Here is a 19,401-nt window from a genome sequence, read left to right on the forward strand (position 1 = left end):
GTGTGTGTGTGCGTGTGTGTGCGTGCGTGCGTGTGCGTATGTGGAGTGTGTATGTATGTGTGTGTGTGTGGGTGTGTGTGTGTGTGTCTGTAGGCATGTTCCTAGTGGCTGGGCCAAATAAACACATTAAACTCAGAGCAATAAATGGCTACCTCGGGGGGGGGGGAAGCCGGGCTAATTAGCTGCGGTGCTATCGGCATCTTGACTGTGATGCGTTCGGACAGAGTCATTGTTTGACATGGTATGGTACACCCCCCCCCCCCCCCCCCCACCCCCCTCTCCCTCCCTGGTGGTCGCTTACAAATTAGATTTGCAAATAGTGCTGGCCCTGGATGAGCGACTCTCACTGCTTAGTATGAGACAGTCTCCGAAAAGATGCATCTCTCTCTCTCTCAGCACTCTCTCCCTTTCTCTGGTTCTGGTCTTTCCACACAACTCAAGTTGTGTGAACAATTACAATTTACAATTTAGGCATTTAGCAAGTGTGAACTCTAATGACGAAAAGTCCACCCTTTCGTGTAGTAGTATGCCGGGAGGTAGTATTGCTTAAATAAAAGCAATTACGTGCTTTATGAATGTTTTCAGACCACAGAAACGTTTATTTACAGTTGTAACACGCCTGGGACTCGGTACCTCCCGGCACCACAAATTGTCTGGGGCACTATAGCTCAAATGCATTATTAATTACGGTATCTTTAGAACCTAAATGATGAGACTCTCAGCGATGTCATCTGCTGCCTATGATGAATGTGAGTGTGTTGAATTTTGGATGGATATTGATTGTATGCAGTGTGTACACTACACACGCTGTTATGAGCCTGCCCTGCATACATGGACACATCTGAAAAATGCACTCATTAGCAGGAAAATACTGCACCAGGACTTTTTGTTGGTCAATGACACCATCACTTTCTCTTTCTGCTGCCTAAATATAGCAATGCACCAACAATGGGCCAGGCCACACCACACCAGACCAACACACAGATGGGAACACAGAAGGGCTCAAGTACATTTGCTATACTTACACGTTCTGTAAGTAGCAAAATTACAACTGCATTGGTCAGAAACTACCAATGATAATTGCGCTGCACGCACGCTTTGTGCCAGGGTTAACACAATAATTATTTCGACAAATGAGCCAATATGGCCACTTTTCCCGATTATCTTATTTTATTAGGACTATATTTTTCTCTATTTCATTAGACTTTTTCAGCAGCTTAATAAAAAGCAAAGCATTGCATAAGGGACATAGGTAGAAAATAAATAGAGTAAAGACAGAGGTGGCAAACATACTAAGAAAAACATACTAGACTTTAAAATTCTGTTCAGAGAGTGTTCAGAGAGTGTTGCAAAAGAGACAAAAAAACATAGTCAACCTAACATCAGCTCTAATATAATCTTCTGCATCTTATCTGTGCCTTACAAGTGACTGATAAATTAACCTTTAGCAGAGACTGTGGATAATTTAAATGGCCACTACACTGGTGGCCAGGTTGAATCTTTTACATTTCAATTACTGAGTTTATTTTGCGTGTCTTAAGTACCAGGTCTTATTCCCTAACTTGAGTAAACTAAAGACCTGGAGGCGTGATCAATGCCATTTGGCTATTCTGAGTGGCCAAAGAGCATTGATCCACGCCTCTAGGTCTTTAGTTTACTCAAGTTAGGGAATAAGACCTGGTACTTAAGACACGCAAAATACAGCCTGCCTCTAGCAGTGTAACTACTATGTTTCAGAAATATGATGAGGGCATTAGATGAAAAGATGGTGGTGTTTTTGTGGTGCTGGGGGGTGGAATGTGTAGGGTGGGCTGCTGCCAAGTCAGTGGCATTCTCAATCAAGACCTCGATTCCCACGACTGCACGAGACTGAGACGACGGCAGCAGATGTTTCAATTAAGCATGAAGAGGAGGCGGGAAGCTGTAATTTATGCAAAACTAGCATTATGCAAATCGACCAACAGGTGGTCCTTGAGAACTCTGCACCCCGTTGCGGGGTAGATTGAGATTGCTATCTGTCGCCACGGTGACAAATTAAATGGAGAAGGAGGGCTTGTGCGTGCGTGGCCTGTTCCACAGTGATGTCGGTGACTCACCTGCAATGGCGTGCGGGTCTGCCGAGTACTCTTGGACGTCCAACACGCCACAGTCTAAAGACGCCTTGAGCTTCTTCAACTTGGAGGCTGAGGGAGCGACTCTGAACAGGCCCTGAGAAGAGGTCATTAATGTGAGAGCGAGAGAGAGAGAGAGAGAAGGGATGATACTGTAAGTGACATACATGGTCATACAATAGATTCAAACGCAAGTTTAATATGTCTATCCAACACTACTGTAAATGGGTGAATCCATAAATTGTAAACGCATACTGAATAAACATGTAACATACTGTAAGTCTGCACATCAAATGACATTTATTTAAAGAACCTTCCATAACCTGAAACTAATCCGAAACCTTTTCTGTGGTGGTTTATTGCTCATTTCCCTTATAACGAGAACCACTCCCGAATGGGGAAAGAGCTATTAACCCATTTAGACCTGAGAAATTATTCTACAAATGTCTTCTAAATCCTGACAGTTTTCCGAAAAACCTATGTTTCTATGTCGGGACCCCCAGAATTATCTGTATTTGGCCTCTGAAAGAATATATATCCAAAGATTTGCCCCACATTTTCGCGATAAAAAAAAAATAGCAGACCTACAAGCTCGTAGCGCGGCACTCAGTGCCGCGCTACGAGCTTGTAGATCTTGATCTTGTAGATCTTGTTAATGAATAATGATTATAAGTGGAGATATTAAAATGTATGACCATATCACACTAATATGAATAACTTAAACACAATTATGCAAGTCAGTTGCAGCTGCCAAATGCAGGACTGCTGACAAAACGATCACTGTGTGAATGCATAAACAGGCTTATAATTACACTACCCCATCATTAATCCGACTATACTTACACTTGTGTTTATTCCATTAAATGACCTTAGATGTAACCTATGCTGTAGCAGAACTCAGTGACAGTTAGGCTATGTTTATAGGAGTAGTTCACCCTGATATTGATATTTTCTATCAATTACACACCACATGAAGCCTTGAATTCATGGGAGATTTGTTTCGTTTTTGTCGCATTCCTAAGCCAATAATTTGTTGAAGTCAATTGAGTCTCCTCCACCAGTAGACAATAAGTAATCTTTGAACTACTACTTTATGGCTTGTTTAAAGTCGCTAAATATAAGTTGCCCTATACCAAATTGAATCCCATTACTTAATTATATGAATGCTGAAGTGTTTCACACGCAATGACGAAGTCTATTGTTCTAGATGGAGAGAGAGAGAGAGAGAGAGAGAGAGAGAGAGAGAGTTTCGTTATTTAACTTATTTTGGGGCGGGTACCCCTTTTGGTATTAGCATTATGTTATGCTTTAGCAGCTATTGAAAAATAGCAGATCTACAAGCTCATAGCGCGCCACTCGGTAGTGAGATATGTGAGCTTTTTAGGTCTGCTATTTTTGAAAAATCGCGAAAAATGTGCCTCAAATCTTTGAATATATATATTACAGAGTGAACATTTTAACTCAAATCTTTGCTTCCGGGGAGGTCCCTGGAACATCATATTTTCAGATGGAGGTCGGTGGCCAATTATATTACATTTCTGACATGAAATATTGAGCACCTCTGACATAGAAACATTTCAAAACATTTCAGAAAACTGTCAGTATTTTGAAGACATTATTTTTTATTTCGACGTCAGGCCTAAATGGGTTAATATCTGTAGGCTACAAAAAGTGGTATTAGTGCTTTAATCAATCTAAGTTGTAGAACTATGTTGGCACTGGGGATACAAAAGCATAGATAATTCCCTCCCTTCAACAATAATCTATACATCTCATTAAAAAACGTGTTTTTGTTTGTTTCTTTTGGCCGTGATGCGTGCACTGACCTCCACAGTAATCGAAACATAATGATTGGTCAGTGTGGGGTTACACAAGCATTGATCTGTTGCGTGCAGCGTGAATGACTGTCGACTCAAACCCCGAGACACAGGGTAAGGAAGGGCTACACCTGCAGTTACAAAGCCAACCCCAAAATCCAGCTTCATAAGACCAGGAAATGTCGGTAAGTTTCCCTTGAAAATTCTGTCCGAAAAATGAGTGACCGTAAAAATCTGTTTACAATGTTTGGTGCACTTGATATCGGGCTAAGAAGTGAACACGAACCGAAACAAATGAAAAATACAACAATACTGCAACTTCATCACCGAATTGCACCAAGTCTACGAAACTATACTGTAGGTCTGAACTATCTGAGCTGAACTGCCCCCAGTAAACACCTTTGAGTTTTTCCAACTATATACAGTATATACAGTATTTGAGCCGGTAACAAGTTGTGAGTGAACATTTCGTGCACAGTTCAGTTCAGCAAGTCATAGACGGTGACTCACGCTGAGCATGCGGAAGCGCTGCATACGTTACCGACCCTACCCGTGCGTTTTCAACCTAGCTCGGTGGTTCCCCTTTCCGTGATGCGATGAGAAACAACAAGCACACAGCCGTCCCAGCGCGGAAAACACGCGGTCAGTGGGCACAGGCAAAGTGTGTGTGTGTGTCTCACTCGGTTCGCACTGCGACACAAATTCGTTTGGCGTTAAGACGTGCGGCGGGTCGAGCTTCTAGTTTGCGACCATAGGTCGCAGATTACTATGTAAACCTGCAAAACCTGTCAGTCCGCCACGCCACCATATATGGCCGTCAGTCCGTCACACCTCGTGACACGCCACGACACCATATATGGCCGTCAGGCCGTCATGCCTCGTGTACTCGCTCCACATATGGCCGTATGGCTCCATATATGGCCATATGGCCGTCAACCATTATGTTGATCTGACCTCATCAAACCCTGTACACTCAAGACTGGCCAGACCTCATCAAACCCTTTTCCTGCATGACACACTCCATCAGCACGTTGGCACCCCCCCCCCCCACACACACACACACACACACACACACACACACACACACACACACTGACCTCCTCCTGCATGCCACATTCCAGCAGCATGGTGACACAAGCCTCGATGGGGAAGGCAATGTCTCTCCCGCTGAGAGCTAAGTGCTCCTCTAGAGGTTTCCCGTAACAGGGCTTCTCCACCCAGGTCTCTGTCAAACACACACACACACAAACACACACAATGAATGCACAGTCATTGGCAACTCTGTGAAAGGTGTGTGTGTGTGTGTGCGTGCGTGCGTGTGCGTACATGTATGTGCGCCAAGCATGGACTCACCCTGGTGCGCTTTGATCTGGGGCAGAATAGCCTGTAGCAGCTCTAAAGATTTCCTATGGTACTCTGCCTGGACCTCTATCAACTGCACAGACAGAGAGGAAGAGGAGAGAGGAGACGAGACGAGTGTGAACAAAATAAAGATGAGAGAGTCAAATAATGAGACGAGAAAAGAGAAAATGAAATGAGAGGGAGAACAGAGAGAAAACATTTTACAATGGGTACAATGAGAAATATAGAAGTGATAGGAATGAAAAAGAGCGAGAAAGGGAGGCTGTTATAAAGCCTACGGATGAACCTGTATCTCTATTAGTAGCACAGTATTACAGCGTTGTGCTTACTGTCTGGAAGTAGCTTGAATAGTCAATTTCTTTGGCCACAAAACTGTACATATCTGCTGATAGTTGATCCTAAGGGAACACAGACAAGAACATATTTCAAACAATCAACAAAAACAACAACGTCCAATTATTTTTCCCCAAAGCTTTTGGAAAAGCATGACACAGAAATGCAACATCTCTCTCCAGCTTAAAACACAGCAATAAAAATGGATCATAATTCATAACGTAGCTTCCCCCCCTGTTCATATTATATCATGATGAGGACCAGGTGGGTCTAATATTTGATGAACAGAAACCGTTTATTCTCATGAGACATCAAATGAAATTACTTTAAATAATAATGCAGTACTTGGATGTCAGATCAATACACAACCTCAACGTGCTAGCACAGTGATTAACAGTGATAGTCCAGTATGCATTTCATCACAGTAATGATAATCCGACAGCTGGAAATAACACAGATATGGCAACAATTTGACTGGCGTGTTTACGTGAACTCCAATGCAATAATGCTTTACATTATTCAGTTAATAGTGGGGTTTCTCTGCAAGGACTCTTGGAACACTGAAGCGATTTTTACAAATTCTCAACATGGGATGTTCATATTCGTAATTTCATTCAACCCATTTTGGTGTTAGCATTAGGTTATGCTTTAGCTATTGAAAAATAGCAGATCTACAAGCTCATAGCGCGCCACCGAGTGGCGCGCTACGAGCTTGTAGGTCTGCTATTTTTGACATAGAAACATAGCTTTTTCAGAAAACTGTCAGGATGTAGAAGATATTTTTAGAATCTGATCTCAGGTCAGAATGGGTTAATGTAGCCAGGGTCATTGGACTCTATCTGGATATATTTTGCACACACATGTGAAGGAATCAGCCTTTAGGCGATTAAGGGTATTGCAGTGTTTACATGACCACTTGAATAACCGAGTAACTGTGAGACCGTGATCGGTTTATCAGCGTGCAAAAACTGAGCTCAAGTATAAGCAGAAGACTGACTCGACAGATCTCCATGCGGTTGGCGGCCTCCTCCATCTCTTCCCTGTGGTGGTCTGCCTTGGCCCCGATCGGCTGCATGTTACTGGACAGTCCCGAGGACTTGGACGACTGGTAATACCTGGAAACATGACATGACAGCATGGAACAGTGTCGGGACATTATTATTTGTTCAGCGTTTGTTGTGCGCTTCGGCAAAAAACGTACGACTTGAGGTTTTCTGTCACGATCCAAATGTTCGCCTATTATGAAGTGCCCCCAGAATAAGGCTGCCCATGGGTTCATATGGTTCAATTCATCATATCTATGTGTGTCTGCACATCCTCAGAGTCTCTGGGCAGAGAGATAATGTCTACCGCTGCCAGAGTATAGCTCACAATTTGGGTCAGCGAAAATAAATAAAGGAGAAACCCAACCCAATTGCAGCCTTTCAACCACACACAGCGAGGCAAATCATTTCCAATCACATTTCCCCATTTCACAGCTCATAGAAGCACTGAGATGAGTGTGAGTCAGCACAGGGGGACAGCATGGAGGGCCGTCTCCGATCGTCCAGGGCGCAATTTTGCAGCGGCATTATTTTCGATGAATTGTGTTTTGATATCAGAACATGGTATCTATACAATGCAACACAAGAGTATGGTTATTGTCGTGTATAGGACTGAGTTGGTCATTATTATTATCATGTTTTGATATATTATATGAGTTCTATGTTCAAAATAATGCTCATTTTGATTTTACACCTGCCTGACACAAAATAATAAACATACTGCAAGTGGTATAAAAGGAGTGGCTATAAAAGCGTCTGTGTGAAGGAATGCACATCAATAATACAGGCGGCAGTCCAATGAAAGAAAGAAATAAACAAACAAACAAACAAACTAACTAACTAACTAATAAATAGCAAGAAACTCTCTAAAATGATAAATAGCTTTAATGTAGGGGCTTGTTCATCATTGAGCAGTTAATAACATGCTGAATACAAAGGCAAAAACAGCTAATTAAGTAAAGGTATACTTTATTATACCCCTTGGGGGGAAATCGACCGATCCTCCTAACTACTTAGGGAGAAGTGAGGAGCCACAGTGCAGTGCTGTAACTCCAGTGCCTTGGTCAAGGGAAATAGAGCGTCGCAGTCCCACCCCCTTTCATGACGACGCCAGGCCCAGGAAATGATTCCCAATGCATTTTTCCCATAGACATTTCAATTCAAATGGCAATTATTTAAAGACGGTTACGCCGCGGACAAAGCCAACTCGAGTCGTGACAACTCATGACAACAAACACAATATTTTGGACCAAACAAATAATTACAAAGAGGAAAAACAACAAAAAAAGTGTAACCTGCCGTTTTCTTCTTCTTTCTAATTATTTGTTCGGCCCGAAAAATTGTGTTTGTTGTTGGCTTTGTCCGCGGCGTAAACGTCTTTAAATAAATACTTTTTGAAATGTCGATGAGGAAAATGAATGGAGAATCATTTCCTGGGCCCTGGTAGGGGGCGGGACTGCGACGCTCTATAGTAGGAGTACTGTATGAGCTACTGTACTGTATGTGCCTAACATGCATGTGTTTTTGGTGTGGGAAGAAAGAAACTCACGTGGACATAGGGAGAACAACGTGCAAACTCCAATCAGAATGGCCCTGAGCAGGTTGGGAAACCAGGACCTATTTAAAGCTTCGTATTTGAGTGCTAAACTAGCTGCGCCACATTTGACATTTAAGTGAATGACATTTGAGTCCAGCATGGCTAAAACCAAGACCACAGGACCAAAAGCTTGTACTTTATGTATCTGATTTTGGTCTATATGCATTGTGGTGGTCTCATCTAAAAGCATTCATCACATTCATAATGTGAATTAACCCATTCTTGACGGGAACCCCTTTTGGTGTTTTAAGCATACTTTAGCTATTGAAAAATAGCTTGTAGGTCTGCTATTTTTGAAAAAAATCGTGAAAATGTGGCGCAAATCTTTGAATATATATTCTTTCAAATTCAGAGTGAATGTTTTTAACTAGAATCTTTGCTTCTGGGGGGTCCCTGGAACCATTTATTTTCAGATGGGAGTCGGCGGCCAATTACATAAAATTATGGGAGTCCTTGACATGAAAATGTTTGAGAACGTCATGGGCTTTTCAGAAGCTGTTTTATTTTTATTTTTATCAGGCCTCAGGTCTAAACGGGTTATGGACAACTTTCACCCTCTGTGCAAAGGGTTAACAAGAGAAACAGAGTGAGGTAAAGGAGTCCCATTGGTAGGCTTTGTTCAGGGAAGGACTTGGTTGTTGTTTAAACTGTCAACACCATTTCAAACAGTATACACTCGTGTACTGTATACGTTTTTCAATTCACTGAAGCCTCTCGTATTATTATTATTCTTATGTTCAGAGTCAGACTCATGGCTATTTAGACACCGTCATAGGACTAAGCATAAAATAGGGCTTAAGTGGTTAAGTGTACATAATGTGCAATCATTCAAACCCCAGTGACATTCAGTCGGAGCCTGTGGGATGGAGTTTCTCTCTGTGCCAGGATGGACGCACGCACGCACGCACGCACGCACGCACGCACGCACGCACGCACACACACACACACACACACACACACACACACACACACACACACACACACACACACACACACACACACACAATACACACAATACACACACACACACACACACACACACACACACACACACACACACCGAGAGAGCTCTTACCGTGTGCGTGCTGAGTCCATGTCCAAGACCAGCTTAGCTAAATGTTTCCTTTGTTTCTGGATGTTTGGTATTTCCACCTGGGAAGATTGTAGCAGACGGAACAAGAGAGGTGTGTTCAGGCTCTTGTCTCTCTCGGTGGGAGAGAGACAGGAGAAGACAGAGACAGTTTACTGTCATAGGCTGCGCACCTGCTGCGGCCAAACAATCATCTCAGCATTGGACCAATTACATGGCAATTATCCAAGACAATGCTAAAGATTACTCTACTGGTCGGATTACATAGAATGCTCTGTTGTCTTCCTGCATGTCAATCCTAGATATTCCCTCGACAACATCTTTCCAATCCATGCAGGGTATCAAACAAGCAAAAACTGCAGTGACTGGTCAGCCTCCCAACTCTGTAGCAGTGAAGTGGATTATTTCAAGTGAGTTAACCCATTTTGGGCTATTGAAAACCGAGTGGCGCGCTACGAGCTTGTAGGTCTGCTATTTTTGAAAAATCGAAGAACGACTGACACATAGAAACATAGCTTTTTCAGAAAACTGTCATTTACAAACAGACATTTTTAGAATCTGATCTCAGGTCAACTCAAAATGGATTAAAGAAAGCTTGCTGAATGCTTAGAGTTTGCCCAGGCCTCTGCATGTCTACAGTTACTCTGGATCAATTCAATCTAATGTACGTACAGTATGAACACATCACTGAGGCAATAACATTTGGTTAACAGTGAAAATAGAGAGTATATGCGCGTGACTCATCATCAACACACCCGGAAGTTATGCGCGAACGCCTAGTAGTGAGTGGCAAAAAACTACTTTCTGGCCCATACATCTAAACAGAAAAAGTACTGCATTAAACGACGTTAAAGGATATTAAACTCACTTTGCCACTCATTGTATGCATGCTATTGGCTACATTATGTGAGGTTTCTCAGCCCAAGTGTGACATAAGAGCAATGACATCGCGTGTCAACAGCTCGTTTCACAGCGTGGCATTTACTGGCGAACCGGACGTACCTCTGCGAGTTCGTAGAGGGGCTCGATGACGTCTCTCTCGATGGTGAGCTCGAACAGGACGAGCTCCTGGGCCAGCCTGTCCTGCGTGTCGCCACACAGCTTCAGCATTTTCCTACGGCAGCAAATCGCCAAGGACAAAAAATCACTCCACAGCTCACGACAACATGAGCGATAAGAAAAACACATCTTTCCGTTTTTCCCCGACCCCGCATGAATTACATTTCCTCGGTTATTGCTTGCCTTAATATTTCGCAATTGAGGAAACATCAGAAATGACATTTGAATGACTCCACGGCATAACAGAACACTATTCACTGAAAATGTGTAGCATTGTGTAGCATGTTTAGCAACGTGTTTAGCAACATGGAGATGAAGATTTGTTCAAGGTGTACTTTAGGCTGATGAAATGTTAAATGTGTGTGTGTGTGTGTGTGTGTGTGTGTGTGTGTGTGTGTGTGTGTGTGTGCGCGCGGTAAACTCACCCTAGTAGAGATTCGTCTCCAAGCACTGCAGCACCCTCCACCATACATTGTGCTAGCGTTGTAAGGGGAAGTTTCTTCTACACAAAAACAAACAGAAACACACAGAGACCAAGGAAGAACATTAGCCACGAAAGTGATGTGTTCTATTAGAACCTGTGACATTGATGAAGTTATCTTTAGGGGCTTTTGTGTATAACTAATACTGTATGAACAGTTGACAGAGACAGGAACCAGCAACCCGGGGATTATATATTTATTTTATAATATTGACAGCTGAACTCAATAACAGACCGCTGTATAATCAAAGGCTCAGTGCACCTGCTCGTATCAATCTGCGTTGCTTGATTTTGTGCCGCATCCAACATGGCAGCTATATACAGTAAACAAACACACAACACAACTAAACATTGCTCCCAAGAATGTTTTTGAAAACATTTATAGCGGCGAAATAGACTAAACTAAGCAGTTCATCGAAATTATTCTATTTAGACAATTCCCGTTGTTTTCCGAAGCGATTTGTTGCACTGGTTTGCACACACCTGGCATACATTAATGGTCTGCTTTCATTACCGTGAGCAATGAAATCCTTCATTTTGGTGTTACTTTTGGGTAAATCTATTAATTTCTTTATTAAATAGTCATGTAATGAGCATGATAATCAATGGGGAGCAACAACCAATTGCTTATTCCTTTGCATATTGCATCGTTGTGTGCATGCTGGTATGCCCAACATCAAAAACTAACTTCAACTTAAATTTTAGAATCTGATCTCAGGTCAGAATGGGTTAATCAGACCAGTGTGTGTCCAGTGGAAACCTCGTATGAATCTGATCTCAGGTCAGAATGGGTTATGACCTAAAAAGTAAAATATGTAAAGACAAGGGAGACTCGACCGCAGGAGGACGAGAGGCATGCAGGCAGAACAGTTTTCAGAAACGGAACCGGATGAAACCGATTACAGCGATATGGTGCTGTAAAATAATGACATGTGGGTTACGTCATTTTCTCGTGCCGCTCTCACTTTGATCATAATGTTGTTTGAAAGTCCATTGCTGACCTATGAAAAAAACGATTTGCGCATTAGAGCAAAGTGAACTGCACAGCTGAACTTGAACACTTTTCGTTCACAGTCACACAGGAGGACAGACGGATTAAACTGGATGAATGTGGCTAGTCCCCGCGTAAACCACTTGACAACTGGATTAACAACTGATTAAACTGATTAAACAATGGATTACTGTGGTGTATTTTTTTCAAAATAGTAAAAAGAAGAAGAAAAAAAAAGGGGCAAAGTAGTTTAGGGATAATAAGGCGTTTAGCATGGACGAAAATGGAGGCCTTATAGTCTCTCACCGAGGGTGATCTGACAGACTTCTTCTCCACCTCCACGCCCTGCTGGCCCTGCAGACAAGCCGTCAGCTTCTTGTGTGTGCTGTGGGACACCTGCTTGACCAACTCAAGACGCTTCTCCACCTGAAACACACACACACACACACACACACACACACACACACACACACACACCATATACCGTATATAGACTGAGTATTGAAATGTACTCGAGTCATACGGCAATACACAGATAAGACAAGCTCACACACATAACATATGTGCACTATAACCAACACACTGCTGCTGTGCTGACAACTGCCCCGTGGGCTTTTTGCATTCATATTCGGTCTACGAGCCTCACTGACAGTTACAGACATGCATACGGAGACATATGGCACCCAAAGACCCACAGGCTAGAATGTGTAATGCAGTCAGCTGAGCTCTGATCAAAACACACAAGGCTGAGGCTCTGCAACGAACCGAATAACTATACCCAGAGCCGTCTGCCTCCAAGTAATATGCCCTCTCTGTGAAACGAGGCTCTGCAAGCCAGGGCATAGCAACCAAAAGTGTATTATTTCTCTCCCTGATCAAACGGCCATCATATCATTATCAACCAACGCCGGGAGGAACTGATGGGGAACTGAGGGCTTCATTAACTGTATCAGTGGTGCTCAATATTTCATGTCAAAGACCCCAGAAATTCTACGTAATTGGCCACCGACCCCCATCTGAAAATAATGTTGTCCCAAGGACCTCTCCAGAAGCAAAGACTTGAGTTAAAATGTTCACTCTGTGATAATATATATATTCAAAGATTTGAGGCACATTTTCACGGGTTTTTCAAAAATAGCAGACCTACAAGTTCATAGCTATGAGCTATGAGCTTGTAGATCTGCTATATAACATAATGCTTTAAAACACCAAAAGGGGCTCCCGCCCCAAAGTGGCTTAATCTGATTAATTACCACACCGCGCCCTCAGTCAATCTGCGGGGACCTCCAGCCATTGTGTCGCGCAATAAGAGGCACCGTCTCAGTGCTTATTAACTTCGCCGGGAGGTAATTCAGGGAGTCATTTTCAAAAAGTCATTTTTATTGCACTCGCTGACTTCACAGGAATAATGATTTGTCCTTTGAGGGGAAGAGTATAATAATCATCATTCACAGATATATTATCTACCGAGGCATCGGACTGTATTTCCATGCATGAAGAATACACACTGTAGTGTATATACTGTACACTCACATCCTGCTATTTTCTTACAGTCATGTCACTTTTTGTAGTTTTGCTGCAGTGTTGTGTTTTATGTGGCCTACACTGTATATGAGTGACCCCTTATAAGTCAAGTTCATACATAAGCCTTTGTGCAAAATGGACAATAAAACAATGTATTACTGCTATCTAATTCTACATTCTAAAGCAAGCACACACAGTTGAGAACAAATACACAACATACATGCATGCACGTTCACATTCCCAGGAACACAAGCTTGCGCACGCACGCACGCACGCCGCACACACACACACACGTGCACACAAAATATATAGTAACTTATGTGTACCTGAAGTAGGTCTTCACTTAATACTTCAGTTTTTTCAGCCCTGTGGAGAAAGAAATGAAAAAGGAGAGATCATCAGTACAGAACAGCAATGCCTACATTACGTAACCTGGTGCCATGAGAATAGGCCAATGTACAGTACAGTACAGTACAGTAGAGTACAACACATAGTGCTGATTCAACACAATTACATCGTTTGGTGCAATAGTATTGCTATAACTGATAATGGCGCGGAGGCCTGGAACTATCCAGTAAGGTCTAGTGTTCATTTAACTCCTAAGAGTGTGCAAATAATGTTCAAACTGTTTTAAATTGTTGAAACTTGCTACCAATAAACATATATATATATAATTTAAAAAAAAGAGTGTGCAAATATATTTGTACACTCTTTGGGGTTAACCCATTTTGACCTGAGATCAGATTCTAAAAATGTCTTCTGCATCCTGACAGTTTTCCGAAAAAGCTATGTTTCTATGTCAGTCGAAAAATAGCAGACCTACATGCTCGTAGAGCGCCACTCGGTGGCGCGCCACGAGCTTGTAGATCTGCTATTTTTCAATAGCTGAAGCATAACATGATGCACCAAAAGGGGTTCCCGCCCCAAAATGGGTTAAAGTAACACTGACGATTTCAGCGGGGTAATCAACATCAAAGGACTGTTAGTTTTGCCGCACCTCTGGGCAAGAGTTGAGATAAACGGAAATGGTTGGCAACAGTGTATTGTACTTTCATGACCCAACTCACATTGCTGACGTGAGAGAAAATGAGCAGTAGAATATCATCTGGATAGCCTGTTGGCTATTGCATGTCTGCTATCTCACTCAATCTCTTTTCTTTCTCATCAAGAAAGACTAGACCAAGGATAATTTGCACGCTGACCACAGCCAGTCTGCTGTGGTCAGGAAAAAAGGCCCATCGCTGTGGAAGCAGAATTCCTATAGCACATGGATATCATCGATCTCACTTCCAGGACTTAAGGCCTGGAAATACTATTTTGATTGACCCATTCTGAACGGGCACCCATTTTGGTGTTAGCATCATGTTATGCTTTACCTATTGAAAAATAGCAGATCTACAAGCTCATATCGCGCCACCGAGTGGCGCGATACGAGCTTGTAGGTCTGCTATTTTTGAAAAATCGAAGAACGACTGACATTTTTTTAGAATCTGATCTCAGGTCAGAATGGGTTCATCAGACCAGTGTGTGTCCAGTGGAAACCTCGTATGAATCTGATCTCAGGTCAGAATGGGTTAAGGCCTGGAAATACTATTTTGATTAAATGTCTTCGAGCATCATTGCCTTGAACAGTATACCATCATAGCTACAGCTGCGACGAAACCCACTAAGGAACACAATGTTTTATATAGGATACAATCTGGTTAATGTTAATAACTGTGTCAACGAACCATATTGTATATCGGTCATTAAAGTGACAACATGTATGCAACACAATGCTTTCTTGTGACATATTTAGGCATTTAGCAGGACCAGAGTCTCTGACATCACGTCGAGCAGCATGCGATTTCAATCATTATATCCATCCACAAATGTGGCTTCATTCATAGGCTGTGCTATATTAAAAAAAAAAAAAAAGATCTGCCCCTATTATGTGGCCTAGTTTCACCTGGCACAGCCTTTCCTAGGCAGAGTGTGTGTGACTGTGTGTGTGTGTGTGTGTGTGTGTGTGTGTGTGTGTGTGTGTGTGTGTGTGTGTGTGTGTGTGTGTGTGTGTGTGTGTGCGTGTGTGTGTGTGTGTGTGTGTGTGTGACAGCTTTCAGTGTTCTCCGTAGACATTGATTGCTCAGTCCTGCTGTTGGCTTTGCAGAATGTCAACATGTTATCTTATCTTGCCATCACGACTAGCCTAAGCCAACTTCACACAGAGGGAGACAGTCGAGAGAGAGAGATAGAGAGAGAGAGAGAGAGAGAGAGAGAGAGAGAGAGAGAGAGAGAGATAGAGAGAGAGAAGCAAAGATGGTGTTTATGGGAGAGACTAAAAGAAAGAGTCATAACTCTTGGAGAAATTGCTGACTCATTGTTTGCTTTAGTCTCCCTCTCTGATCTCCTCCAAGCCAGGCTTGACCCAGCATTCTCGCAGTAAAACCCAAAGCTTCCTCGCCCACAATGGCTAATTGGTTCAAATCTGAGAGGGTAGGAATGTAAATCGTTTGTTTCTGCCGAACGTTTCTCATAACAAGGGAATAATGGCCGACCCAATAGCTTAACGTTCAGGAGGACACGTACTCTCTGAAGCCTATTTCTCTCTGAAGCCAGGCAACTATATTCCACAATCTCTGAATGCTATATATTGAGTCTGAATTTTCATGTCCGATAGGAAGCCAGCTATATACAGTACCTGTATATGCTTTGACTAATTGGATGTACATTAGGACAAATTTGCACGATTGCAGAGATGAAACGTGTGTGTGTGTGTGTGTGTGTGTGTGTGTGTGTGTGTGTGTGTGTGTGTGTGTGTGTGTGTGTGTGTGCGTGCACGTGTGAGTGCTCTGTCTGTCTGTCTGTCTGTCCACTCACCCAGGCATCCATCCATTCATCCATCCCTATATCTACCGTAGATATCTAGATACCGGTATCTATCCGGGAAAAGATCTATAGCTCTGGACTTGTTTTCCTAAAAACACCTTATAGCACATAAGGCTCTCTACTGGGTCCCCTCCTATTTTCACTCTACACTAAATATCTTAGCACAAAATAGCCGATATAGATGTTGTGACATCTTGTGAGCTTCTCGATTTGCTATTTTCACCGAATGTTCGCCCCTTCAAGAACATGGACGCTACGATTCAAGTGGTTATGTACGGGAGTTTGCCATTATGCAAAGCCATATGAAAAGTTCTGCTGTAAGAAAAGTTTAAAAGATTGTGGCTGACACCTACGCATTTTGTCAGGGAGTGTACTGGAGATTCCCTTTCAAGACCATGTACCGTTTGATTATTGATGTACAAAATGCCAACATCTGTACTGTATTTGCTATCCTGTCGTGGGACTAGCCACACCTACTTCCACAAAAGGGTCGCCCTCGCAAAAATGTGTTTCTAACTTTCTGCACCTTTCAATTGAGTAATAATGCACACAGGCACAAGGAGAGACACAGAGATGTTCCAGTGCAAAATAAAAAGAGTAAAGTAATTCATTCATTCAATTCAATTTGATTCATCAACACACACACACACATAGAGTGTCTTTCTACTGTATGCTTGTGACAAACTGTGGAATGCACTTCCCATTGCAGTCAGAACTGCAGCATCACTCCCAATCTTCCGCCGGAGTCTGAAAACCCACCTTTTCAGACTCCATCATGGCCCATAGCACTTACCCTACCCCCTTAGATAGCATTTATGTAGACATAGATAGCATTTGATACAGACTTATAGCATGTTATGTAGACAGCACTATAATTGCATTGTATGTATAGTCATAGCTTGTCATAGTACATTATGTATAGCATAGTATAGTATATATGTATAGTTTGTATGTATAGTTTCTATGTTTCTATGTATAGTTTGTATAGTTTTCTATATATGTATAATAGTTTATATGTATAGTTTCATTATATAGATATTCCACTGTTACGTTCTTAGCTTACGCATGTTTCATGATAAATGCTTTTTTATGTGATGTATTCCCATGCTTTTTTGTTCTTGCTTAATGTAAGTCGCTCTGGATTAAGAGCGTCTGCTAAATGCCTAAATTGTAAATTGTGACAGATGCAATGTAGCACTCCCATGACCTTAGGGTACCTCTAGTGTCATATAGGTGAACACACCTAGCTCCAAACAGGTAGAGGAAGTTTTACTATGAGTCACTCTGACCGAAAGCAGAGTCTCGAGTTTTTGTTACACTTTCACCATTCGGGAAGGTGTTGTGGAATTTACAGACAAAAGCATAATGAGCACAGTGCAATTATTCAACTAAACGAAATGTTTGTTGGCTAAACAGTAAATAACACACTCACAATACCGAAAGAAAAACAGCCTTTTCCTCAGTGATTCAAAAGAATACAACCAACCGTAACTGAACATCCTTTTACACAAAGAACATAATTCCGCCTTACCTCACACACCTGTGACCACATGGACAACAACACATTCCTTGTTTAAAGTGGTTCCTAACACATGCAGGGTTTCATGTCAAAGCCCAAACAAGAAGAAGGCCGCTGATAGAAAGCCCTGCACAGCACAATCCAGAGTATTAATTGTACAGTGAGAGTGCTGCTGTGTATGTAAAAACCCTTGCAGAGAGAGAGAGAGAGGTGTACAGGGGACTTACAGAGCCCTGCTGTTCCTGCGTGCGGCTCTAGTCCTGTTGATCCTGAGCTTTCTCTTCCACATCCCCCCTGCTAGCAGGAGGAAAACCCAACTAGTTTCAGTCTGACCAAGCTGAGCTGACCAAAGGAGGAACGGAGGAAAAAAAAGAGCATGGAATAGAAAGAAATCTAGAGAGTGAAGGAGCAAGGAGGAGGAAGACAAGAGAGGGAGTGAGTGAGTTTGTGAGTGAGTGAGGGGGAGGGCATTGAAAAGAATGAGACCTGACAGTCTGGTCCTTTTACTATTTCTTTCATCACCCACCACCACCACTACTATACTCACTCACTCTCTCCTTCCCTCCTCCCTTCTCCGCAACCTAAGATACGTCTGGTATTTTCTGCTTTCCAGTTCTTCTGGTATGCGGTTATTGGCTGTAACATTACTTAGTTTACCGTCATGTTTGGCTAGTTGCAAGCCTGTGAAGACAGCGCCTTATCGGCCATGAACCACTATGAAAACCCCACCAATGTACAGCTTGATTGCAGCTTGATTTGATTTGGTTTCCTTTTAATGTTGAACCTGCTTCAAAATTTAAGTTAATTCATTTTCTGCATTTTATTCCCTGCGTGTCCACTTTGTCTGTCTTATTGTTATCTGACTTAACAGTCTTTTATCATTGCTTTTCATCTGTGCACTTTCACTAAATGTAGAGCACACTGTGTTGTATTTTAATTTATGAAATGTGTTACAGAAATGACGTTGGAACGATCTATTGATTGATATGGTATTACACGCACGCACACACGTGCACACACTAATCACATCAGCCTGACCAGCTGGTGTGTTATTGATCTGGGAGATAAAGAACGGCGGGGGGCCAGAGGCAGCAGGAGGAAAGACCTTTTCCTTTTATTCCATCATCTAAAAAGTGCCGCGGGGCACTGTGTCTTCTAGCTCTGGTCCATAGCCTTCTACTGCTTCAGTATAAGACTATGGGACTTTCGGTTTTGAATCTCAAATCGAAATCAGACCAGCCTCTCCTCTTTAGCTTAAACAAAAAGAACGTTTTTGCTACTCACCAAAACAAAGGCGGGTTGTGTCATTAGAAAGCCTACTTTCCTTAGTGGACGCTAAAAAGGGCCAAAAGGGCCAAAAGGGGATTTTGTTTCCACCGGGAGAAAAATACTGTTGTATTGAAGGGCTGTTTGTATGCAGGTGAACACTGTATAATAGTCGCATACCTGTAGGCCTACAGTGTACGTACCAGAAACCTCATATTCAACGTTTTGTCTTTTACTCCTTCACACTACAGTGAGACACAAAAGTAGCAAAAATAGCTATAGTGAGTTGTATAAAAAATTAACCAATTAAAAGCATTAACAAGAGCGTGTGGCTAAATAA

General features: G+C 42.4%; 1 protein-coding gene across 3 annotated transcripts in view; it reads right to left on the reverse strand.

Annotated features, from left to right (window-relative positions):
* LOC308332490 (rho GTPase-activating protein 44-like) overlaps window positions 1-19,401 on the reverse strand; it is an 83,644-nt gene that overhangs the window by 21,596 nt on the left and 42,647 nt on the right. For 2 of the 3 annotated variants that reach the window (XM_080788427.1, XM_080788425.1), the window contains exons 2-11: window positions 13,735-13,774; window positions 12,191-12,310; window positions 10,838-10,914; window positions 10,356-10,467; window positions 9,339-9,415; window positions 6,621-6,738; window positions 5,620-5,688; window positions 5,282-5,363; window positions 5,026-5,153; window positions 2,097-2,208 (exon numbers count right to left, since the gene is read on the reverse strand). In XM_080788427.1, coding sequence (XP_080644553.1) covers window positions 2,097-2,208; window positions 5,026-5,153; window positions 5,282-5,363; window positions 5,620-5,688; window positions 6,621-6,738; window positions 9,339-9,415; window positions 10,356-10,467; window positions 10,838-10,914; window positions 12,191-12,310; window positions 13,735-13,774 — 935 coding nt within the window. Of the gene's footprint in view, window positions 1-2,096; window positions 2,209-5,025; window positions 5,154-5,281; window positions 5,364-5,619; window positions 5,689-6,620; window positions 6,739-9,338; window positions 9,416-10,355; window positions 10,468-10,837; window positions 10,915-12,190; window positions 12,311-13,734; window positions 13,775-18,022; window positions 18,140-19,401 lie in introns of those variants that run through there. The other variant, XM_080788426.1, reaches the window with a different exon arrangement.

Source organism: Protomyctophum bolini, assembly GCF_963924005.1.
Source record: "Protomyctophum bolini genome assembly, chromosome: 18".
NCBI classification, from domain to species: domain Eukaryota; kingdom Metazoa; phylum Chordata; class Actinopteri; order Myctophiformes; family Myctophidae; genus Protomyctophum; species Protomyctophum bolini.